Raw genomic sequence first — 26,828 nt, forward strand, 5'->3', positions numbered from 1 at the left:
TGTTTTTATAGAGACAGGGTTTCACTGTGTTGCCTGGGCTGGTCTTGAACATCTAAACTCAAGGGTTCCACCCACCTTGGCCTCCTAAAGATCTGGGATTACATGTGTGAACCTCACTTCCTTCTGGTTATTAAGACAGAATTGTTCCACTTCTTAGTCTGATGTTTCTGTCAGAATTTTTTCTCGTAACTGCCTATTCACACTGCTGTTTGATTCTTGGGATATATTTTAAATGATGGGTAGATTCACTTCTGCTAAACCATCCTCCTTATGAGCAGCCGTTATTCTGCTCTGCCAGTAAATTAATTGACTCACGATTCTGCATGCTGGGGCTTGTTGTGGATACAGACCATATTCTGCAACGTCCTCAGAGGTCGATGATTGTGTTTGCCTCTGCTGGGGGATGGGTGTTTGCCCTCAGCTTGTTTGCAACACCACATTTCCTCAAAGGAAACGTATTAACTAATAGCTATCTTCAAGCCAATGTAAGAGTCTTGATTCAAGAAACAACCTACCAGTCAGTCTATTTCTAGGCTTTTCTCCCTCTCTTTGAAAGTTCCAGTGTTCTCTCTTTCACTCTCTTGAACTCATTTTTCTTGCCAGCACACATCATTTTGTCTCCTTTACTTTTCCATAGACAGTTTTTTTTTATTTGTCTACTAGCTTTTCTTATCACATATTCCTGCTTGACAACCGTAAGCAATTTTGTTGGATACCCTTGATTTGAGGCCCATCAATATGTCATACTTTGGGATTGGCAGAAGAAATGTTTAGAAGCATATTTTCCATAAATGATAGTGACACGTGCCAAGCACTTGCTTCATGTTGTCTCATTCAGTTTTCACGGGGACGTTTTAAGGTAAGTGGGATTACTCCCGTTTAAGGAAACTGATATAACTGAGGTGCAGAGAGACAGAGTGACTTTCCCAGAGGCACACAGCTAGTGAGTGGTAAAGCCAGTAGATAAGTCAGTCCCTGAAATCCATGTTTTCCAGTCAGATCCCAAGCTAATGGGGAGATAAAAATTAGTCCCCTTGCCTAGCTAGAGGGCCTTACTCGTTAAAGCAAGAGTAAGAAGCAGACCTTATCTTTTAGTTCCGTAAGTTAGGAGTGTATCGTGGGTCTCACTGAAACTAGAAAAATTGTCAGCACGGCTGCATTCCTTTCTGGAGGCTTAGGGTAGAATCCCTTTCCCTGCCTTTTGTCACTCACATTCTTTGGCTTATGGCCCTCATCCATCTTCAGAGCCAGCAATGGCAGTGGAGTCCTCACCTCTTATCATGCTGACATTGACTCTTCTGCCTCCGTCTTCCACATGTGAGGACTCATGTGAAGACATGCTGCACACCTAGTTAATCCAGAATAACCTTTCTATTTTAAAGTCAGCTTGTTAGCACCCTTAATTCCATTTGCTCTCTTAGTTCCCCTTTGCCATCTAAAGTAATATATTCATAGGTTCTAAGGGTTAGCATGTGGACATCATTATTTGAAATCTAAAATGGAGATGTTATTGCATCATGGTCTATTGGGAGGTAGCCACTGGAGGTTTTTGCAGCCTTGTTTTTATATTTAAGCAAGGGTGTATATGTGTGTCTTAGTCTGTTCAGGTTGATATAATGGAATATCATAGACTGGGTAGCTTCTAAGCAACAGAAATTTCTCACAGTCCTGGAGGCTGGGAAGTCCAAGAAAAGCTGCCTGCAGATTTGGTGTCTGGTGAGGACCCACTTTCTCACAGATAGCACCTTCTCATTGTGTCCTTACATGGTGGTAGAAGGGCGACCTAGCTGTCTGGGATCTGTTTTATAAGGGGTCTGATCCCAATCATGAGAGATCTGCCTAATCACCTCCAAAACGCTCCATCTCCTAATACCATCACATCTTGTGAGTTTGGGTTTCAGCATAGGAATTTTGAGAGGATGCAAAACTTCAGACCATAGCAGTAGGGATGTTGCTAATACCTCATGAGGAAAGAACTTGAAGAAGCTGAGTAATTTGCCCAAGACTACACAAAAATTCATTCAAATCCAGGGACAAAACTATATTTCCTGTGTTTTCTCCATGTCACTCAGAAAATTCAGCATGAGGGAGAAATATGATTCTTAATATAGAAGAGCTGTTTTGGCTAGAACTTGGAAGTGAACAGGCAGGCTTAATTGGGCAACAGTCCCCACTTTGTGGGGTGTGATCGGCAGGTTTATTCCAGGCTTCTTGCTAAGTTATAAAACTTCTGAGTTATCTGATAGAGACCTTCAGAAGGAGGACTGGTGCTATTAAAATTACACACATTTCATTCTAGAATTTATTTTGGGGGCATCATTCACTGCCCTCAGCTGTGATTGTAAACCCCATTGCTCTTGGTCAGAATTTCATTCACCATTAACAATGACACATCCTGTTATGCTGTGCAGGTGTGTTGCTGTTTATAGGAATTTAAGTTTAGATCATTAAATGTTTCAATACTGAATGTATTGACAGTTAAGCTGATGATGCAGAAAACTACAAATAGCTGGGCAAACTATAAGAGGTGTTTCTCATCTGCACCTTCCCTTCTAGTATCTTGATAGTATAGCCCAAAAATGGTTTTAAGGCCTTGCTTCTTCCCCAGGGCTACCCTCTTTGCTTGCATCTTACAAGGTTGAGTGTTGTGAGGCCCCATCTGGTGCTGACTCCAATTCTGTCTCTAGCCCAGACCCACACTTGTGAGCTGCTATGGGTTATCTGGACATCTTGGTTGACTTAATCTTCCTAACATCCTTGTAAATAGGTGGATGAATACTATGTTTTATGATTGGAAAATGAAAAATCAAAAAGATATGGCAATTTGGTTTAAGTCCACATAGCTAGTAGTTAGGGAGCTTTGTTGAGAAAGAAAAATGCATGAGAGGAAATTAAGACTGTAGTTAATAATTATCAGGTGCATATTAACATTGCATGAAGCTTAACATAAATACATGTTATTCTTAAGGTTAAAAAGTTCAAAACAAAGGTGGGGGTTCCAAGGCAAATGGGTGGGGATAGACAGGAGATGGGCAGAGGTAGATGAGATGCGGGTGTTATGGTGTGGAAGTCAGTTGGAGTATAGCCACTGGAGGCTTTTGTGGCCCTGTTTTCATATCATAGTTATAAGTGGGATGTTGCTAATGCTTGACTCATCAAAGGCTGAAACAAAGCCAGAGCTGAAGTTGAGTACGTGGCACTGTTTTATTGGTTAATCTTTCAAAAAGAGAAAAGCCTCTGTTTATACAGGCTGAAACAGTCATTTGACCTGTTCTTCAACTCCATCTGGAATTGCTTTGGGGTTAACTTAGCATTTCCCCTAAAGCGCATATGACAGTGGGTTGGGAGGAGCTCTGATGGGGATTTCATTCCTCCAGAGCACTGAGGCCTTATTTCTGAGTGAGGTGGCCTTGGTGCCAGCTAATGCCACTGTTTAGTGTGTGATGGACTAGAAGTAACAGGTTAATTTTGGCCAGTAGACTTGCCAGCTGTGTAAACGGAACCAGTGAAACTATTTCTCAGTGCTGCCTCCCACCCCTGGAAGAGGACGTCATGTTATCTACCTGCCCCTGTTGGCTTCCCTTGACCCATCTGTCCCATCCTGTCCCCTCCTCCCTGTGTTACTCATCAGTTCAAATTTAGAATAATTGAATGCACAGAGAAAGTGGCTTGTTCTGAAAACTTCTGACAAGAAATTTCCAGGTGACTTGGTGCTAGATTAATTTTAGCCTCTCTTATGGATTCAAAACTGTTTTGTCAGAAGACTTGAACTAAGACACTTTAGAATTAATTACGGCTGGGAAAAAGAACAATCTAAATGAGGCAGCAAACAAAGATTCCTAAATACGGAGCAAGACAAGTGGCTCTTTATTTCAGTGGGTCACTGGCATGAAAAAATATAATTGGGGTTACAGGCAGGAATTACTCTTAGAGACATGGGAATTAAATACAAGGTAAGTACCTTGTTTGGACCCTGAAACTAACAAAGCAACTGTTTAAAAACAAATTTTTTTAAGACATTGGGGAAATTTGCATCTGCTCTGAGTCAAAGCCTGGGATTTGTGTCTGTGAAAAAGCTAATAGAGGAAGCAAGTTGGACAAAATTTAAGAAATTGTTGAATCTGGGTGACGTGTATATGGTGTTAAGTATATGATTTTCCACATCTGTGATGATGAAACATTTTCGTATTGACTTCTTAAGTGTTTTACCTGGCCTTTCTGAGCCCACAGTTGAGTTGTACCTGCAATCCAAAGTGGTTACCCCGTCACGGCTGCCAGACCACAGACGCTTTAATTCTTGCTGTGCAGTGTGTTGCTGCCAGCCCAGAGCCAAAAAAGCTGAATACCACCCTGAAACTTTTATAAACAATTGTCTTTAGCTTATCCAGAGGAATTGAGTCTGGAGTGAAGACCAAAATATTGACCTAGATAAAGTTGACTCACCAGCCCTCAGAGGATGGAAAGATGGCCTTAAAATAAAACAAACAAAAACCTTTTTTGCTTTATTTTGTAGGACCACTATGAGACCTCAGTCCTTCTATGATGGAAGTCATTCTTGTGCCAGAGGAGTGTGCCATATTCCAATGGCTGAGCCGTTTTGCCCCAAAACGAGAGAGGTGTGTAGTCTTTCTGGAAGCTGTACTAGAATAAATCATATGGGCTTGGGGTGGCATCTGGCATTTGGTTAATTGGCAGAGCAAGTGGCCCCATACCCTCACTCAAGTTTGCTTTATATTATCCAAAGTTTTATGAAGAGTTATTTCCTGTTGCTAATAATTTCCTGTTCCTCTGTTACTCTCAGTCATTTTAAGCTGAACCACTCAAAGTTGCAACCTACCTTTTTAATAAGTTTTGATTTTGCTATCTAGATAAAATGATTTAACATAGAATATCACATTACTCAAGAGTATGCAGTATGGAGCCAGGTTACTTAGGATCAAATCTCTGCTCTTCATCAAAGTAGCTGTGTCCAAGAGGACAAATTATTTGACATCTGTGGGTTTCAGTTATCTTACTTCTAAAATGAAGATAATTATAGCATGTACCTTATAAGACTGTGTGAGGGATAAGCGAGTTAATACTTAATGAAGTCTCTGAACCATGCCTGTCAGTTATGGAACATCCAATGGCTGGTAACTGCTTTTATGAATTAAATTACTATTATCGATCTTCTAAAAATGGTCAGATTGGCAGCTGTTGCCTTTGACCTGAGTTAATTACTACCCAGCCTTCTGTCTACCATTATAGCCAAATCACAGAACTATGGGGACAGCCCCACAAGGGCCAGTGATGGTATAAGGTGTGGAATCACAGTTCTAGTTCCCTAAGAACAAAAATGGCTACCATGACTAAGGAGGCTATGGCTTGGTCCACATGTGCTACTTCTCTTATAACCCAGGTTTGAAAGTCAGGTACAACTCAAAAGATCAGAAATATTGTTAGAGATTAACTGCTTCGTAAAATCTCCCTTATAAGTTAACTTAGAGAATAGAAATACCTAAACATGTTAGTCATTCAGATAATGTTAACACCTGCATATAGAGAGTAGATGATTTCTTTTAGCATTTATGTTTTATCCTACATAATCACAGAAAACGCATTTCCTTATAGTAAACAGCAAGGGCACCTAAACTGAGGACACAGGGATGGGAGAAATATTTCTAGTCTCAAACAACAATTTGGAATCTAAAACCGAGTACTGAGGGAAACCATTTCAGAGATACCACTGCACATTGATTTTCTCTGACTTCTAGGAAAGTACGTTTTTTACTTGTTTAAAAAAAAAAGTGGCAGGCGAAGTTTGTATATGTATGTATAGCATGTTTCTGGATAGTTATCCACAGAATGTATCAGAATGCTGCTAGTCTTCCTCTGAAGCAGAGACGTGTCCACATAATAAATTTGCTATCCTGGAGGAAATGAAGTATGGATAAAATTCTTGTCCACTTCAAAATGGGGGCAGCTTGAGAAGAAATAGTCTAAGGAGAGAATATGCATGCTGGTGTGAATCTGAGGTCAGTTCTCAGGCAAAATACAGTGACTTGGGGAACTAGGAGTAGAGGTAGGTGGGGGAAGCACAATGGAGCTGTATAGAGCACATGTAAATTTGGGTCTGCAGTGATAATTTCCAGTAATCCAAGTTAGCCTCCCTTGAAGCCAAATTAATTCAGCTAAAGGACTGAGAGAATACTGGGAAAGGCAATTGAAGAAAATGGCAAAATAAGCATTCAGAAAGAAATTTTTAAATATTATCCAAAAACATGAAAAGTAAATAGTGCTGCCACTTGGTAATTTTCACTTTTAACATCCACATGATCTTTCATGTACTGATGGAATAAGACTGTCATGATGAATTGTCAAGTGGCAAGCAAGATACTCAGTGGTTTTACCATATTCTACCATTTATGTTAAAGTATGTATATATACAAAGAAGTAAGTATGTAAATATATATGCAAATAAAATATTTTTGGAAAGTTAACAAAAAAAGCGGGTAACAGGAAATGGGGAAAATGGCAGATAAGAGACAGGGCTGGCTGCCACGGTGGCTCATGCCTGTAATCCCAGCACTTTGGGAGGCCAGGGCAGGCATATCATGAGGTCAGGAGATCAAGAACATCCTGGCTAACATGGTGAAACCCTGTTTCTACTAAAAATACGAAAAATTAGCCAGACATGGTGGCAGGCGCCTGTAGTCCCAGCTACTTGGGAAGCTGAGGCAGAAGAATCGCTTGAACCCGGGAGGCAGAGGTTGCAGTGAGCCAAGATCCTGCCACAGCACTCCAGCCTGGGTGACAGATACTCCATGTCAAAAAAAAAAAGAAAAGAAAAGACAGGGCTAACATGCAGCTTCCACAAGGATGAACAGAATAGCATATAGAGACACTATGATCTTTTGTTCCAAGAACCACTGTAGGAACTTAACGGGAAAACCAAAAGAATTCAAAGATCCTTTGAAAGAAGCGGCACACCACTGCAAATTCTGCAAAACAGGCAAAAAACTGAGTTCCCAAAGCGTGAGTCAGGGAGAACCTACCTCTGAATACACATCCCCACTGGGGAAATCTAAAAATCCAGATCATGGAGGAAGAATTTAACCTTACCTAGAGATGAAACGGATTTAGGGGGTTACGTGAAATATGAAAGTAGAGGTAGCAACAGGAAGTGCTTTGGATGTACTCCCAGTCTCCAGCTTGAGTCCAGGGAAGCCAGTCCTGACTATATCTCACAGTGGCCCTCAGGAAAGGCAGCCAGTAGAATTGGAGAGTGATGGCAGGGCGAAGGAAGCTCTCAAATGAAATCGGTAGTGGTTTCAGCTGGGCACAGATTTTCTCAGGCAGAGTCCAAGGGACTAGTGGGAGCCACAGCAGATACAAGTGAGTACAGGAGCTGCTGCTGATGGATGGGCAGATGGGAAGGGGTGAGGTCCAAAGGCCATGCTTGCTTTCCCAATGGGGTAGCTCACAGCCTGGGGCAAGGTCTGAGCAGGGCACTGCAGGAGTGAGACTAGCCTCACCAACTGCCTAGTAGCTGGATGAGGCCTCTTGCTGCTGGCTATCCTCCACTGCCCTGGTGAAGTTTATGATACAGCAGAGGCAGTCAAGATCTCCTCTGGAACATAAACCCAGTGGCCTGACAAACCACCCCCACCCCCCAATTTCCCACAGTGGCTGCAGCAAGCCCTGCCCAAGAAGAGTCTGAGCCCAGAACCACCTAACCCTGCCCCCACCTGATGGTATTTCTCTACCCACCCTGCTAGCCAAACACAAAACATAGAAACTCTTTGGAGCTTTATTGCCCTGCCTATTGCCTGAGAAACCAAAATAGTTACCTTGGGCATCTTAGGGCAAGCTTAGAGCCCCCTACTACTTCTGCAGCTGGTGCTCTCTTGAAAGCGCCACCTCCTGGCTGGAGGCCAGTCAGCTCAGGCCATTATAGCAACTCATAAAACAATAACCCTGATCCCAGGACGGAAAAGACAACACCTAATTTCACTGCCTGCAACATCCTGGCTAACCAGAGATCCTGAATGTGTCCACATGACAACTTCACTGCTAGCATAAGCAGCATTCAAGAGAGCCAGCACATTAAACATACCTACAACCAATGACTTGCAGAGTTTACTTCACTTCCCTGCCACATCTACCAGAGCAGGTGCTAGTAGCCACAGCTTGGAGACCTGAAGGTGGATCACATCGCAGTACTCATTGCAGACATCCCCCAGCACCAGCCCAGAGCCTGGTGGCCTCAATGGGTGGCTAGACCCAGAAGAGCAATAACAGTCACTGCAGTCCAGCTCTCAGGAAGCCCCATCCCCAGGGGAAAGGGGAGAGCACCACATCAAGGGATCACCCCATGAGACAAGAAAATCTGAACAGCAGGCCTTGAGTTTCAACCTCTCCACTAAAATAGTCTACCAAAATGACAAGGAACCAGAAAAGCAATTCTGGTAATATGACAAAATGGGGTTCTGTAACACCCCCAAAAGATCACACCAGCTCCCTAGCAATGGATCCAAACCAAGAAGAAATCTCTGAATTGCCAGATAAGGAATTCAGAAGATTGGTTATTAAGCTACTCAAGGAAATAGCAGAGAAAGGTGAAAACCAGCATAAAGAAATTTTAAAAAACATTACAGGATATGGATGAAAACTTCTCCAGAGAAATATCATAAAGAAAAAATAAATCACAGCTTCAGGAAATGAAAGACACACTTAGAGAAATACAAAATGCAGTGGAAAGCTTCAATAGAACAAGTAGAAGAAAGAACTTCAGAGCTTGAAGACAAGGCTCTTGAATTAACTGAATCACACAAAGAAAAAGAATTTTAAAAGAAATTTGGGTTTATGTTAAATGGCCAAACCTAAAAATAATTGATGTTCCTGCAGAAGAAGAGAAATCTGAAAGTTTGGAAAACTTATTTGAGGAAAACTTTGCTGGCCTTGCTAAAGATCTAGATATCCAAATACAAGAAGCTCAAAGAACACCAGGGAAATTTATTGCAAAAAGATGATCAGCTAGGCACATATTTATCAGACTATCTAAAGTCAAGATGAAAGAAGCTTAAGAGCTGTGAGACAAAAACATCAGATAACGTATAAAGGAAAACCTGTCAGATTAATAGCAGACTTCTCAGTAGAAATCTTACAAGCCAAAAGCCAGAAGGGATTGGAGTCCCATTTTTAACCTCTTGAAACAAAATTATTCTCAGCCAAGAATTTTGTATCCAGTAAAACTAAGCTTCATAACTGAAGGAGAGATAGTCTTTTTCAGATAAACAAATGCTGAGAGAATTTGCCACTATTGAGCCAGCACTACAAGAAATGCTTAAAGGAGTTCTAAATCTTGAAACAAAACCTCAAAATACACCAAAATAGAACCTCATTAAAGCATAAATCTCACAAGACCTATGAAACAATAATACAATGGTGAAAGAACAACGTCTTTAGGCAAAAACTAGCATGATGAATAGAACAGTACCTCACATCCCAATACTGATGTCGAATGTAAATGACCTAAATGCTCCACTTAAGAAAAGATACGCAATGTCAGAATGGATAAAAATCTACCAACTAAGTATCTGCAGTCTTCAAGAGAATCACCTAGCACACATGAACTCACATAAACTTAAGGTAAAAGGGTGGAAAAAGATATTCCATGCAAATGGAAAACAAAAGCAAGTAGAAGGAGCTAGTTTTATATCAGAAAAAAACAGACTTTAAAGCAACAACAGTTAAAGCAAAGAGGGACATTATATAAAAGGAGTAGTCCAACAGGACAGTATCACAGTTCTAAATATATATGCACTTAACACTTGAGTTCCCAAATATATCAAACAATTACTAATAGACCTAAGAAATGACATAGATGGTAACACAGTAATAGTGGGGGACTTAAGTACTCCACTGACGGCACTAGACAGGTCATCAAGACAGAAAGTCAACAAGGAAACAATGGACTTAAACTATAACCTAAACAAATGGACTTAACAGATATGTATGGAACATTCTACCCAACAACTGCAGAATATACATTCTTTTCATCAGCACATGGAACATTCTCCAAAATAGAACATATGCCACAAAACACGTCTCAACAAATTTGAAAATCAAAATTATATCAAGTACTCTCTCAGATCACAGTGGAATAAAATTGGAAATTAACTCCAAGAGGAATCCTCAAATACTTGGAAATTCAATAATCTGCTCCTGAATGATCTTTAGGTCAACAGTAAAGTCAAGTTGGAAATTAAAATATTCTTTGAGCTGAGTGATTATAGTGACACAACTTATCAAAACCTCTGGGATACAGAAAAAGTGATGCTAATGGGAAAGTTCATAGCATTAAATTCCTACATCAAAAAGTCTGAAGGGAGGACAAATCAACAATCTAAGGTCACACTTCAAGGAACTAGAAAAATAAGAACAAAGCAAACCCAAACCTAGCAGAAGAAAAGAAACAGCAGAGATCAGAGCAGAGCTAAATGAAATTGAAACAAAAAAATACAAAAGATAAATGAAACAAAAATATTTGAAAATTTAAAATTGATAGACCATTAGTGAATTTAAACAAGAAGAGACAAGATCCAAATGAGCTCAATGAGAAATGAAACAGGAGATATTACAGCCAATACCACAGAATACAAAAGACTATTCAAGGCTACTATGAACACCTTTATGCACACAAACTAGAAAATCTAGGGGAGATGAGTAAATTCTTAGAAATACACAACCTTCCCCAATTAAATCAGGAAGAAATGGAAACCCTGAACAGACCAATAACAAGTAGGAAGATTGAAACAGTAATTTTTAAAAATTGCCAACAAAGAAAACATCCAAGACCAGAGGGATTCACAGCTGAATTCTATCAGACATTCAAAGAACTGGTACTAATCTTACTGAAACTATTCCAAAAGACAGAGAAAGCAGGAATCTTTCCTAATTCATTCTTTGAAGCCAGTATCCCCCAATTACAAAATCAGAAAAAAACATAACAAAAAAAGACAACTACAGACCAATATCCCTGATGTACATAGATGCAAAAATCCTCAACAAATTACTAGCTAACCAAATCCAACAGCATATGAAAAAGATAATACACCATGATCAAGTGGGTTTCATACCAGCGATGAAGGGATGGTTTAACATAAGCAAGTCAATAAATGTGTGATACATCACATAAACAGAATTTAAAACAAAAATCATGTGGTCATCTCAATAGATGCAGAAAGATCATTTGACACAATCCTGCATCTAGTTATAATTAAATCCCTCAGCAAAATTGGCATAGAAGGGACATACCTCAAGGTAATAAAAGCCATCTATGGGCTGGGCATGGTGGCTCACACCTGTAATCCCAGCACTTTGGGAGGCCAAGGCGGGCAGATCACAAGGTCAGGAGATCAAGACCATCCTGGCTAACACTGTGAAACCCCATCTCTACTAAAAACACAAAAAATTAGCCGGGCATGGTGATGGGTGCCTGTAGTCCCAGCTACTCAGGAGGCCGAGGCAGGAGAATGGCATGAACCCGGGAGGTGGAGCTTGCAGTGAGCCGAGATCATGCCACTGCACTCCAGCCTGGGCGACAGAGCGAGACTGCATCTCAAAAAAGAAAAAAAAAAAAAAAAAAAGCCATCTATGACAAACCCACAGCCAATGTTATATTGAACAGGGAAAAGTTGAAAGCATTCTCTGTGAGAACTGAAACAAGACAAGATTCCCACTTTCGCTACTTCTGTTCAACATAGTACAGGAAGTCCTAGCCAGAGCAATCAGACAAGAGAAAGAAATAAAGGATAAAAAATCAGTAAAGAGGAAATCAAACTGTTGCTGTTCACCAATGATCATATACCTAGAAAACCCTAAAGACTCATCCAAAAAGCTCCTAGATAAATGAATTCAGCAAAGTTTCAAGATACAAAATCAATATACTCAAATCAATAGCACTTTTATACACCAACAGCAACCAAGCTGAGAATCAAATCAAGAACTCAACCTACTTTACAACAGTTGCAGGAAGAAAAAAGTAAAATGCCTAAACAAGGACATGAAAGATCTCTACAACGAAAACTACACAACACTGCTGAAAGAAATTATAGATAATACAAAAAAATGGAAACATACCATGCTCATGGATGGGTAGAATTAATATTGTAAGAATGACCATACTGCCAAAAGCAATCCACAGATTCGATGCAGTTTCCTTCAGAGTACCACCATCATTCTTCACAGAAATAAAAAAAAAAAAAAAAATCCTAAAATTTATGAGAGACCAAAAAAGAGCCCATATAGCCAAAGCAAGACTAAGCAAAAAGAACAATCTGGAGGTATCACATTACCTGACATCAAACTATACTACAAGGCTATAGTTATCAAAACAGCATGGTACTGGTATAAAAGTAGGCATGTAGACCAGTGGAACAGAATAGAGTATCCAGAAATAAAGCCAAATATTGACAGCCAACTGATCTTTGAAAAAGCAAAACAAAAATATACACTGGGGAAAGGACACCCTATTTAACAAATGATGCAGGATAATTGGCAAGCCAGATGTAGAAGAATGAAACTGGATCTTCATCTCTCATCTTATATAAAAATCAATTCAAGATGGATCAAAGACTTAAATCTTAAGACCTGAAACCATAAAAGTTCTAGAAGATAACATCGGAAAAACCTATCTAGGCCTTGGCTTAGGCAAAGAGTTCATGATCAACAACCCAAAAGCAAATGCAACAAAAGCTAAGACAAATAGATGTAACTTAATTAATCTAAAATGCTTCAGCACAACAACAAAAAATAATAATCAGTGGAATAAACTGACCACCCACAGAAAGGGAGAAAATATTCGCAAACTATGCATTCAATAGAGGACCAATATCCAGAATCTACAGGGAACTGAAACAAATCAGCAAGAAAAAACAAAAAGTCACTACGTACATGAATAGACAATTTTCAAAACACGTGGCTAACAAACATATGAAAAAATGCTCAAAATCACTAATCCAGGAAATGCAAATTAAAACCACAATGTGATACCACCTTACTCCTGCAAGAATGGCCGTAATTTAAAAATCAAAAAATAATAGATGTTGGTGTAGATGTGGTGTAAAGGGAACACTTTTACACTGCTGGTGTGAATGTAAACTAGTACAGTGGAAAGCTATATAGAGATTCCTTACAGAACTAAAAGTAGAACTACCATGTGATCCAGCAATCCCACTCCTGTGCATCTACCCAGAGGAAAATAAGTCATTATACGAAAAAGACACTGGCACACGCATGTTTGTAGCAGCACAACTTGCAATTGTAAAAACTGTGGAACCAACCTAAATGCCCATTGACCAATGAGTGAATGAAGAAAATGTGGTATATATACAGCATGGGTGTGATGGTTAATACTGAGTGTCAGCTTGATTGGATTGAAGGATACAGAGTATTGATCCTGGATGTGTCTGTGAGGGTGTTGCCAAAGGAGATTAACATTGAGTCAGTGGGCTGGGAAAGGCAGACCAACCCTTAAAGTGGGTGGGCACAGTCTAATCAGCTGCCAGCATAGCTAGAATATAAGCAGGCAGAAAAATGTGAAAAGAGAGACTGGCCTAGCCTAGCCTACATCTTTCTCCCGTGCTGGATACTTCCTGCCCTCAAACATCAGACTGCAAGTTCTTCATTTTTGGAACTCTGAGTGGCTCTCCTTGCTCCTCAGCCTGTAGATGGCCTATTGTGGGACCTTGTGATAATGTGAGTTAATACTTAATAAACTCCCCTTTATCTATCTGTCCCATCAGTTCTGTCCCTCTAGAGAACCCTGACTAATACAGATTTTGGTACCAGGAGTGGTTGTAGAGGAACTGAATATTAAGGATGGAGTTCTTTTATTGGTATGAGGTTTCTAGAGTTGGCTGCTTAATACGATTAGACCCAAAGATGCTCAGGACTCTACTTCTAATAATATGGAGAACACCAATAGTCCTTGGCATGAACTGTTTAGAGTTATGCAAAATAAATATATTTGAGACTCCTGATTCATCACTCGTGAGAGGCAAGGACTCTACATAATACCTTTGACCATATGTGGAATCACCCTTAGTGACTCTGTACATAATACTTTTGACCATATATGGAGAACCAGGGAACATAATGAAGCTGGTTGGTTGCTCCTAAGTTCAGTGGACAAAGTGATGAAAGAAAATAATGAACTCAGGGATTCTGTCTCCCAGCTCCAGAAGCAGATACTGAGCCTCAAATCTGCTAAGATTGCTCTGAATGAGAGTCTTATCTCCTGTAGAGAAAGAGCTGAAATTGTGGAAAAACAGACACAAGTTCTTATCATGTGAGTGGCTGACCCGCAATGAAAGGTACATGCACAGCCTCGCCAGGTGTCTACTGTTAAAGTGAGAGCATTGATTGAAAAGGAATGGGACCCTGCAACTTGGAACTGGGATGTGTGGGAGGACCCTGATGAAGCTGGGGACACTGAGTTTGAAAACTCTGATGAATCTTATTTTCCAGAAGGAACAGCTTTCCCATCCCCAGAAGTGGCAACATCTCCTCCCTGACCTATTCTGCCATCAGCCTTTTCACCTTTGTCTGAGGAGATAAACCCTGTGCGGCCTGAGGCAACAGTGATGGCCTCCCCTGAGGCAGTTGCCAGGCAAGATAATGTTTATTCTTCTCAGGAGCCACCCCTAAGATCCCCATTTGCTTCTAGACCTATAACCGGACTTAAGTCCCAGCAGGCCCCTAGAGGTGAGGTTTAGATTGTGACCCATGAGGTCGTGCACTACACTCAAAAAGAACTGCTTGAGTTTTCTGATTTATATAAACAGAAATCTGGAGAACAGGCATGGGAATGGATACTAAGGGTGTGGGATAATGGTGGAAGGAAAATGGAGTTGGATCAGGCTGAATTTATTGATTTGGGCCCATTAAGTAGGGATTCTGCATTTAATGTTGCAGCTCTGGGAGTTAAAAAAGGTTCTAATCGTTTACTTGCTTGGTTAGCTGAAATATGGATTAAAAGGTGGCCCACTGTGAACAAGCTGGAAATGCCTGATCTCCCTTGGTTTAATTTAGAGGAGGGGATCCAAAGGCTTATGGAAATTCGGATGGTGGAGTGGATTAGTCACTTTAGACCTATTCATCCTTGCTGGTCCAGAAAATATGCCCTTGACCAATGCCTTGCAAAACAGATTTGTGAGGGCAGCACTGGGATCTTTGAAGAGCCCTGTAATTGCTCTTCTCTGTATGTCAGATCTAACTGTGGGAACCGCAGTCACTCAACTACAAACTTAAATACAGTGGGAATAATTGGATTCCAAGGCGCCAGGGACCATGGCAGCACTCAACCTTCAAAGGCAAGGTGGGCATAGCTACAATAATGGGCAACAGAGGCAAAGCAGCAATCAGAATAGTCTGATTCATGTAAAGCTCTGGCATTGGCTAATTAATTACAGCATTCCTAGAAGTAAAATTCATAGGAGGCCTACTGCATTCCTACTTAATTTATATAAGCAGAAACTTCTAGGTCAAATGGACAAAAAACTAATTTGAATTATAAAAACAGAGAATCATAGCCCCTCAACCAATTTCCAGACTTGAGCTAGTTTACAGACCCAGAACCCCTTGAATGAAGGGGAGGCCAGGTCCCCTTGAGGAAGGACCCCACTATATTACCAACAATTTATGCTGTGAATCTTTCTCCCATCCTTCCCCAAGGAGACATCCGACCTTTTACCAGGGTAACTGTGCACTGGGGAAAGGGAAATAATCAGACATTTCAGGGACTACTGGACACTGGCTGTGAGCTGATGTTGATTCCAGGGAACCCAAAATGTCATGTGGTCCTCCAGTTAAAGTAGGAGCTTATGGAAGTCAGGTAACTAATGGAGTTTTAGCTCAGGTCTGACTTGCAGTGGGTCTTATGGGTGCCCGGACTCATCCTGTGGTCATTTCCCCAGTGCCAGAATGCATAACTGGCATAGACATACCTAGCAGCTGGCAGAACCCCCACATTGGCTCCCTGACTGGTAAAGTGACGACTATTATGGTGGGAAAGGCCCGATGGAAGCCATTCGAGCTGCCTCTACCTAGAAAAATAGTAAAGCAAAAACAATACCACATCCCTGGAGGGACTGCAGAGATTAATACCACCATTAAAGACTTGAAAGACGCAGGGATGGTGATTCCTACCACATCCGCATTTATCTCTCCCATTTGGCCCATACAGAAGACAGATGAATCTTGGGGAGAATGACAGTGGATTACAATAAGCTTAACCAAGTGGTGACTCCAATTGCAGCTGTTGTACCAGATGTGGTTTCACTGCTTGAGCAAATTAACACATCACCTGGTACCTGGTATGCAGCCATTGACTTGGAAAATGCCTTTTTCTCCATTCCTGTCCGTAAGGCCCACCAGAAGCAATTTGCCTTCAGCTGTCAAGGCCAGCGGTATACCTTTACTGTCCTACCTCAGGTGTATATCAACTCTCCAGTTTTGTGTCATAATCTTATTCAGAGAGACCTTGATCGCTTTTTGCTTCCACAAGATACCACAATGGTCCATTACATTGATGACAGTATGCTGATTGGATCCAGTGAGCAAGAAGTGGCAAACACACCGGACTTACTGGTTAGGCATTTGCATGCCAGAGGACGGGAAATAAATCTGACTAAAATTCAGGGACCTTCTACCTCAGTAAAATTTCTAGGGGGTCTAGTGGTGTGGGGCCTGTCGAGATATTCCTTCTAAGGTGAAGGATAAGTTGCTGCATTTGTCCCCTCCTACAACCAAGAAAGAGGCACAATGCCTAGTGAGCCTATTTGGATTTTGGAGGCAACACATTCCTCATTTGAGTGTGTTACTCCGGCCCATCTATGGAGTGACCCAAAAGGGTGCCAATTTTGAGTGGGTCTAGAACAAGAGAAGGCTGCTGTGCAAACTGCTGTGCCATTTGGGCCATGTGACCCAGCAAATCCAATGGTCCTTGAGGTGTCAGTGGCAGATAAGGATGCTGTTTGGAGCCTTTGGCAGGCCCCCATAGGTGAATTACAGTGGAGCCCGCTAGGATTTTGGAGCAAGGTCCTGCCATCTTCTGCAGATAACTACTCTCCTTTTGAGAGACTGTCCTTGGCCTGTTACTGGACTTTGGTGGAAAGTGAACATTTGACTATGGGTCATCAAGTCACCATGCGACCTGAACTGCCTGTCATGAACTGGGGGCTTTCTGACTCATCTAGCCATAAAGTGGGTTGTACACAGCGGCATTCAATTATCAAATGAAAATGGTATATATATGACTGGGCTCAAGCAGATCCTGAAGGCACTTTGCTGTGCCCATGCATGGCCTCCATCCTTGCCACCTGGACACTTTGGGCTCCTTCTACCTTTAAGTCAACAGGCTAAGAAGGGAGTTACAGTGCTGGCTGGGATGATTGACCCAGACTATCAAGATGAAATCAGTCTACTACTCTGCAATGGAGGTAAAGAAGAGTACACATGGAATACAGGAGATCCATTAGGGTGTCTGTCTCTTAGTATTACCATGCCCTGTAATTAAGGTCATTGGGAAACTACAACAGCCCAATCCAGGCAGGACTACAAATGACCCAGACTCTTCAGGAATGAAGATTTCAGTCACTCCACAAGGAAAAAAACCACAACCTACTGAGGTGCGTGCTAAAGGCAAAGGGAATACAGAATGGGTAGTAGAAGAAGGTAGTCATCGATACCAGCTACAACCATGTGACCAGCTACAGAAATGAGGACTGTAATTGTCATGAGTATTTCCTTCTTTTGTTAAAAACATGTCTGTGCATGTATACAGTTGTACTAAGAAAATATCTTCATTTTATTTTCTTTCTCCTTTATCATATGACATGAGATTTACTGATTTCACGTCAATATTTAAATATTGCTAACTTTATGTAGTAGTATTTGGGTTAGTGTTTGGTGCGTTTCCAGTTGCACAAAGGATAGCTGTATTATGTTAGGTATAATTATGACCTTATTATTATCTTTATTTGAAGATTATGTATGATCTCAGGAGATGTGTATGGATTCATGTGGACTTGGGATGGTTAATACTGAGTGTCAACTTGATTGGATTGAAGGATACAAAGTATCGATCCTGCGTGTGTCTGTGAAGGTGTTGCCAAAGGAGATTAACATTTGAGTCAGTGGGCTGGGAAAGGCAGACCTACCCTTAATCTGGGTGGGCACAATCTAATCAGCTGCCAGCATGGCTAGGATATAAGTAGGCAGAAAATTGTTAAAAGAGAGACTAGCCTAGTCCCCCAGCCTACATCTTTCTCCCATGCTGGATGCTTCCTGCCCTCCAACATCAAACTCCAAGTTCTTCAGTTTTGGAGCTTGGACTGTCTCTCCTTGCTCCTCAGCCTGCGGATGGCCCATTGTGGGACCTTGTGATCATGTGAGTTAATACTTAATAAACTCCCCTTTATTAGTTATGTCCCTTTAGAGAACTCTAATACAATGGAATAGTACTTAGCCATAAAAAAGAACAAAATGATGGCATTTGCAGCAACCTGGATGGAGTTGGAGACCATTATTCTCAGTGAAGTAACTCGGGAATGGAAAACTAAATATCATTATGTCCTCATTTGCAAGTGGGAGCTAAGCTATGGGGATGCAAAGGCATAAGAATGCAAAGGCGTGGTGGCTCATGCCTATAATCCCAGCACTTTGGAAGGCCGAGGTGGGTGGATCACGAGGTCAGGAGTTCAAGACCAGCCTGGGCAAGATGGTGAAACGGGTCTCTACTAAAATACAAAGAAAAAAATTAGCTGGCCGTGGTGGCGGGCGCCTGTAATCCCAGCTAATCGGGAGGCTGAGGCAGAGAACTGCTTGGACCCGTGAGGCAGAGGTTGCAGTGAGCCAAGATGGCACTAATGCACTCCAGCGTGGGCAACAGAGTGAGACTCCGTCTCAAAAAAAAAAAAATGATATCATGGACTTTGGGGCCTCAGGGGGAAGTGGGAGAGGAGGATCAGGGATAAAAGACTACACATTGGGTACAGTGTACATTTCTTGGGTGACAGGTGCATCAAAATCCCAGAAATCACTACTAAAGAACTTATATACATCGCAATAAACCACCTCTCCCCAAAAACTATTGAAACGAAAAAAAAAAAAGCCTGGTAATAATGGTTTCCCTTGGGAAGGGACAGTGGTTTTCCTTGTACTATTTAAGTTTTGTACCATGTACAAATATGTGTTCCAAAAGCAGTGTTACTTCTATTCATTTTAGGAGTTAATATGGAAGTCCTGACATTAAATCTGTTTTAGCTGATGATTTAATATTGCTAGTTCCTTGGTGAGGGTTGTGGTAGTTTCACTACCACATCCGTCTGTTTAGTAGTTCAGTGATTACACAGAGTAAGAAAATGAAATCATCTTAACCTCAGACCTGGACCTTGACCCTGTATTTGATATTTTTTGCTGCCTTAAGAATAGTGTTAGCTGTTCTTGAAGGAGTGCAAAATGCTGGTTCAGGTGGCTGACATATATTCATAGCCTCCATTTCTTCCTCCTCCTCACAAGCATGGTACCTATCTCCCAACGTGCCAGAGTGACAGTGAGGACTTGTCAAGAGCCATTCATCTCTAGAAGCACTGTGAACTTTAGCCAAGCATACAGTTCAGTTATTCAGGATCTTTAAAGACACTATTGAACCAGCAGGAGTGGGCTTGTTATGTCTTAACTTTGGGAGGGAAAGGGGGTGGGATAGAGATTTAGGCTTTTGCATTTATAACATATACTTTTTAGGGAAAAGTGTTAATTAAGCATAATTTTATTTTCAGCATTTATAAGATAAACATGATGTAGCATCAACTGTTCATTGTCCATAGCTTGCTAAATTTTGAGTTCCCAAGACTCTTGTGAAAATTCTGTTTCCCATTTTACTATTAAAAAATAGTAAGTTATTTTTTAAGGAAATAGGTTAATTTGTTTATGTGATGAACACATGTGCAGGTGAGACTTTGCCCAGATTGGAGACTTTGACTTTGAGTCACTCCACTTTATTTATATAGTATCCCAGGAAGGTTAGCCAAATATGTGTAGAAGCTGCCAGTATTAATAATTGTTAGAAGACCAGCTTACTGCATACAGTGTTTACAGCATACCTGGCATGCTTCTATGCTTGTATATACCTTAGTTCATTTAATCTTCCTCATACGTTTGAGTTACGCGATATCATTATTTTCAGTTTACACTTGAGAAAACTAAGGCATACAGAGATGATTTTTCAACAGTGCTTCAGTAAGTTAACAGTTAAGTTGAAAAGACTTTTTTTAATTAAAAGGGAATATTGAAGCATAAGCTAAGAAAAAATGAAGGTAATTAATAACTTGAAGATTAGATGTGCAGTATTAAATAAAACACTGGAGAAAACGATCAAACTTTTCAATGATGTTTCTAAAAATCCATGCCTAGCCTTGCCACTAAAGGAATTCCAAGATGTTTATCCCTGTGAACAGAAAAACAATCAGCACAAGTCTGTGGACAGGCAGTAGGCAAAAGAGAAATCACTTTCTAACCAGAAAAAGCTTTTACAGAAGTCTTCAGATTCTGTGTTTTTAAAAGTAATGGGAATTAACTTTTCAGAAGCCTGGAAATAGAACTCAACACAACTGTTTGAGAAGATGAGCGACGAGAGGCACCTTAGCTTAGCCTGCAAGGTTAAAAGTTAAGACTCCAGTCTGTATTCTCAAACCAGCTTATCTCTTAAAGTTGTTAAGAAGCAAATGAGATTAAAGCATATAAACAAATGCCTGGCGAGTAGAAAGAGCTCAGTGCTTGCTTGTGTAGCTATTAGTTTCTATATGCAAAGGGCTGGGGAAACAGGATTATGTGAATGATGAAGGGTCCAGGAAACACCGTTCTGTGGTCCTCTAGGTTTTTTCTGAGAGCCTGGCAGATAGTAGGCATTTATTATAGTGACAAATCATCTTTAAGAAATCACTGGTTAAACACTGGGGGGAAATGCAGCCTTAAGTTGTGCATGTGCTTGTATGTTTTGAAGTTTCTGGTTTTTCTTTTCTAGGTTCTTATAGAAACTGCTAAGAAGCTAGGACTCCGGTGCCACTCAAAGGGGACAATGGTCACAATCGAGGGACCTCGTTTTAGCTCCCGGGCAGAAAGTTTCATGTTCCGCACCTGGGGGGCGGATGTTATCAACATGACCACGGTTCCAGAGGTGGTTCTTGCTAAGGAGGCTGGAATTTGTTACGCAAGTATCGCCATGGCGACAGATTATGACTGCTGGAAGGAGCATGAGGAAGCAGTAGGTGGAATTCTCTTCTGAGCACATATAGCATGGGTTTCTGGGTGCCAATAAGAGGGTGTCTTAACTTTGTTTCTATTACATTAGTTTCAGAAAGTGCCTTTCTACAAGGTTTTGAAGTTGTCAGTATTTTCTGTAGTTCCCGTTGGAAAGTAAGAACAAAGATCATAGGAAAGAAAGAAGACACTTTTACCCAAGGATCAGTAGTGAAAATAGTACATTGTAGGCATGTAGATGTGTTGAGAATCATACTAAGACTTCGGCCTTATTTTAAGGATAAAGGTGTATTTTGATTGCCAATTTCTTCTGCTATGCTACTGTTTTTTGTTTTCAAGAAGGAAAAAAAATCTATTACTTAACCCTTTCCCTGTGAGAGGGCTGTATGTTCACATCCATCTATTTAACCTACCGTGGCTGGATACTATGTTCAGCATACAAATGTGACAGCAAACAGACAAGTCCTTAAGGAGCTGACATTATTCTGTCAGATGGAGCTAGAAGTTAAGCAAACCAATATAAGAAAGCTAACAGTTATAAAGAAATAGAATGGTGAGGTACAAGGGTACAGTAGGTCAACTGAATAGAGTTGAGCAGACCAAATATTTGAAGTATGAGAAGCCTTCCTGTTTTAAGTGTGATGGGCAAGAAGGGCATGATTGAGTAGAGTGGAAAGGAGGGAGACTGGGGAGAAGGGAGAGAGAGGAGGGATGCAATACAGCAGGGCCAGGCCATATAGACCATGGTAAGGGTTTCAGATGGAAGGTCAGTGAGGGGTTCAGGCAGGGAAGGCAGCAGGATCCAGCTGGAATTTGAGGACACTGGAACAATGAGGTCAGCTTCCAAAACAAAACAAAACTTTAAACATCTGTGAAAGTACAGGGTGGAATATAATGAATTCCAGGTACCCATCACTTTGGTTCCACAATTAGTCATGGCCAATCTTGTGTCATAGGTATGTCCCTACCTATTTCTCTGTCCCCTGCCCTCACTGTGAAGTAAATATTTTCCTAAAAGGTATTTTTAAAATTAAGTTATAACCATGCCATCATTGTACAAAAATAATGATATTAATTTCTTAATATAATCAAATATTCAGACTCTTTCTTTTTCCTTCAGTCTCATAATTTTTAACAATTTGATCAAATCAGAATCCCTTACAATCCATATGTTGTATTTTAATGATATACCTCTTGTCTCTTTTAATCTAATTTTCACCTCTTTCTCTTTTTATTCCTTGTGTTACTTGAATAAACTAGATCATTTGTCCTGTCATTTATCTCATTTTAAGATAAAGAAAGGGACGACAAAACTGCAGTCACTTTTGAAGTAAGGAAAAAATTTAGGAGTGACTTTTCTGAGCACATTTAGGGTAGGTGACATTTCCCAAGAGGCTTAATATTGTACCACTGTTTTAGAGAGTTTGTTTTACTATCTAATGTGTACAGTGTTTTGGGTCCTAGATGAACACAGGTTGTTTTTCATGAATTCCTTATGATGACTCCTCAGTGTAATAAACTGTTTGCTTAGTACTAGGATGCCTTTTATGTAAGAGATTTGCAAATTATTACATTAAGTCACAACATAATATCTTATTTGGCAGCTTTGGTAACCTAAGGAACAACTCAGCCTCGTAATGTCAAGAAGCTCCAGCCCCTGCCACACCCTGAGAGCAGTTTGCTTCTTGCCTGTGGCTTTCTGCTCAGTCTAATAACATATGTCTCCTCCTTTGTAGAACCAGCAGTGATTTCCTTTAGTAGCCAAATGAGGTTGGGGAAATAGTCAGCTGGAACTACTTTATTGAAAAGCAGGGAAATTAAGCTCTGTAAGTGGAAAGGCTTGAAGACAGTGTTAAATGCTAAAAGGAAGGCCCACATAAAGATGGCATTATTTCAGCCAATTGTATGTTGCAGCCTGGCGTGGCAAGAAGGATTTGGAGTTCTCTAAACCCATCTTCAGATTCTAGTTGCTCCATTTGCTGGTCACATTGGGCGAGTTGTTTCACTTGTTTATTCTTCTGTAGAATGAAGCCAGGGCTATGGGTGAGGAGTGGAGGTTGTTTAGTCATTGTTTAGTCAGTTAGACCTTGAAGGATTACTGGAATAATTAAACCAAATGAGATATGTAAAACAGCTAGTATAGTGCTGGCTCGTAAGAGGGTGGTCATCAGATGGTGGCTCTGATGGAGTTGGGGGCCTGAGAGGTGGGTAGTATCAGGGAAAGCATTTAAACTGCACCTTGAACAGAGGGTTTATTTTGGGAAGTTCAGTAGGAAGGACGTTTTGGGTGAAGCCCAACAGCTGGAACAAAGAGAAGGGAGGTCAGCATCTATACAGAAATAACCAGTCACAGGAAAAATATATAAGGAAATGAGTAAATACAAGGCAAACTTCTTGGATGCTTCATGTCTCTGCATTCAAAGACTCAGCTTAAAACATATCATGTACATGTGCCTGGCAGATACCCAGCCTGCCACTACTTTGTGTTCCCATAGTAGTGCAAACTCCCCTCTGCTACAGTATTCATCATTTTTTCCTATACACATCTTGGTGTTTTTGGGTGGGATCTGGACTATACTTAAGGAAATAGAAAGGTGTAATCCTCGTGTCCCTGAATGCTGGATTTCTTCGAAGCATAGGAAGGCACGTGAAGTACTCTATCTCTGATGGTAATTTTATATTCACTTTCTTCAACTTTTTCTTATGAAGCTATTTTAGTCATATACAGAAGTAGCCAATAGCACGAGCTTCCGTGAATTCAGCATCTAGCTTCAACCATTATATTAACTTACAACCAATATGATTATTACTCCCTTCAATAATTTTATCCATAAACACTTCAGGAGGTATCTAACATGAGCACATTACCGTTTTCATTCTCCAATAATAATTCTTTAATATACCCAGCCAAAATTTAAATTTCTGGTTAAATGCCTTAGATTATTTTTTTGGTTGCAAGCTTTTTATGAAGGAACCAGATCATTTGTCCTGTTGAGTTTTCCACAGTCTGAATTGCTGAAATCATCTCCTCGGAGTAGTTTAATAGGCTTCTCTGTCCTCTGTATTATCTATAAATTGGTAGCTAGATTTAGAGATTTAATCAGATTCAGGTATCTTAAGGTAGCATTTTATTTTTTCATCAGGAAGCACATAATGAGTGGTTTATTTGGGATTCTGTTTGGTTCGGTTTGTGATGTTAGCAGCCAATCCATTAATTCACTGGGAGCCATAAAAATGGTGGTATTTTAATTCCATAATATTTTTCTTTATTAGCTGGAATAATTTTCTAAGGAGAAACGTACTTCTGTTTGGTTTTCCAGTGTAGCAACAGTTTTAACATTGTAATCCATTCGGCTGTGGACATGAAGAGAACAGTCACATCTTTCTAGACCATATTAACCGATTGTACATCTGAGATACTTTCTCAGGTACCATATTGAAATCTGTATTAGTCTGTTATCACATTGCAATGGAGAAATACCTAAAACTGGGTAATTTATAAAGAAAAGAGGTTTAATTGGCTTATGGTTCTACAGGCTGTACGGGACGTGTGATGCTGGCATCTGCTTAGCTTCTGGGGAGGCCTCAGGAAACTTCCAATCATGGAAGGCAAAAGGAGGGGGGCATCTCACATGGTGGGAGCAGGAGAAAGAGAGAGTGAGAGGAGAGGTGCTGTACACTTGTAAACAATCAGATCTCACAAGAACTCATATCAGTAAAACAGCACCTGAGGATGCTGCTAAACCTTTCTTTTTTGTTTTTTTTTAATTATACTTTAGGTTTTAGGGTACATGTGCACAATGTGCAGGTTTGTTACATATGTATCCATGTGCCATGTTGTTTTGCTGCACCCATTAACTCGTCATTTAGCATTAGGTATATCTCCTAATGCTGTCCCTCCCCTCTCCCCCCACCCCACAACAGTCCCCGGAGTGTGATGTTCCCCTTCCTGTGTCCATGAGTTCTCATTGTTCAGTTCCCACCTAAGAGTGAGAACATGCGGTGTTTGGTTTTTTGTCCTTCAGATAGTTTACTGAGAATGATGGTTTCCAGCTTCATCCATGTCCCTACAAAGGACATGAACTCATCATTTTTTATGGCTGCATAGTATTCCATGGTGTATATGTGCCATATTTTCTTAATCCAGTCTATCCTTGTTGGACATTTGGGTTGGTTCCAACTCTTTGCTATTGTGAATAGTGCCGCAATAAACATACATGTGCATGTGTCTTTATAGCAGCATGATTTATAGTCCTTTGGGTATATACCCAGTAATGGGATGGCTGGGTCAAATGGTATTTCTAGTTCGAGATCCCTGAGGAATCGCCACACTGACTTCCACAATGGTTGAACTAGTTTACAGTCCCACCAACAGTGTAAAAGTGTTCCTATTTCTCCACATCCTCTCTAGCACCTGTTGTTTCCTGACTTTTTAATGATGGCCATTCTAACTGGTGTGAGATGGTATCTCACTGTGGTTTTGATTTGCATTTCTCTGATGGCCAGTGATGATGAGCATTTTTTCATATGTTTTTTGGCTGCATAAATGTCTTCTTTTGAGAAGTGTCTGTTCATGTCCTTTGCCCACTTTTGAATAGGGTTGTTTGTTTTTTTCTTGTAAATTTGTTTGAGTTCTTTGTAGATTCTGGATATTAGCCCTTTGTCAGATGAGTAGGTTGCAAAACTTTTCTCCCATTCTGTAGGTTGCCTGTTCACTCTGATGGTAGTTTCTTTTGCTGTGCAGAAGCTCTTTAGTTTGATTAGATCCCATTTGTCAATTTTGGCTTTTGTTGCCATTGCTTTTGGTGTTTTAGACATGAAGTCCTTGCCCACGCCTATGTCCTGAATGGTATGGCCTAGGTTTTCTTGTAGGATTTTAATGGTTTTAGGTCTAACATTTAAGTCTTTAATCCATCTTGAATTAATTTTTGTATAAGGTGTAAGGAAGGGATCCAGTTTCAGCTTTCTACATATGGCTAGCCAGTTTTCCCAGCACCATTTATTAAATAGGGAATCTTTTCCCCATTTCTTGTTTTTGTCAGGTTTGTCAAAGATCAGATAGTTGTAGATATGTGGCATCATTTCTGAGGGCTCTGTTCTGTTCCATTGATCTATGTCTCTGTTGTGGTACCAGTACCATGCTGTTTTGGCTCCTCTAGCCTTGTAGTATAGTTTGAAGTCAGGTAGCGTGATGCCTCCAGCCTTGTTCTTTTGGCTTAGGATTGACTTGGCGATGCGGGCTCTTTTTTGGTTCCATATGAACTTTAAAGTAGTTTTTTCCAATTCTGTGAAGAAAGTCATTGGTAGCTTGATGGGGATGGCATTGAATCTATAAATTACCTTGGGCAGTATGGCCATTTTCACGATATTGATTCTTCCAACCCATGAGCATGGAACGTTCTTCCATTTGTTTGTATCCTCTTTTATTTCATTGAACAGTGGTTTGTAGTTCTCCTTGAAGAGGTCCTTCACATCCCTTGTAAGTTGGATTCCTAGGTATTTTATTCTCTTTGAAGCAATTGTGA

The 26,828-nt window shown here is 40.5% G+C and overlaps 1 protein-coding gene across 2 annotated transcripts in view; it reads left to right on the forward strand.

The window, feature by feature from the left end:
- Positions 1 to 26,828, forward strand: part of MTAP (methylthioadenosine phosphorylase) — a 151,821-nt gene that overhangs the window by 31,022 nt on the left and 93,971 nt on the right. For both annotated transcript variants that reach the window (XM_012500770.2, XM_003260362.3), the window contains exons 5-6: positions 4,514 to 4,616; positions 21,068 to 21,307. In XM_012500770.2, coding sequence (XP_012356224.1) covers positions 4,514 to 4,616; positions 21,068 to 21,307 — 343 coding nt within the window. The remainder of the gene's footprint in view (positions 1 to 4,513; positions 4,617 to 21,067; positions 21,308 to 26,828) is intronic.

Source organism: Nomascus leucogenys, chromosome 1a (assembly GCF_006542625.1).
Source record: "Nomascus leucogenys isolate Asia chromosome 1a, Asia_NLE_v1, whole genome shotgun sequence".
NCBI classification, from domain to species: domain Eukaryota; kingdom Metazoa; phylum Chordata; class Mammalia; order Primates; family Hylobatidae; genus Nomascus; species Nomascus leucogenys.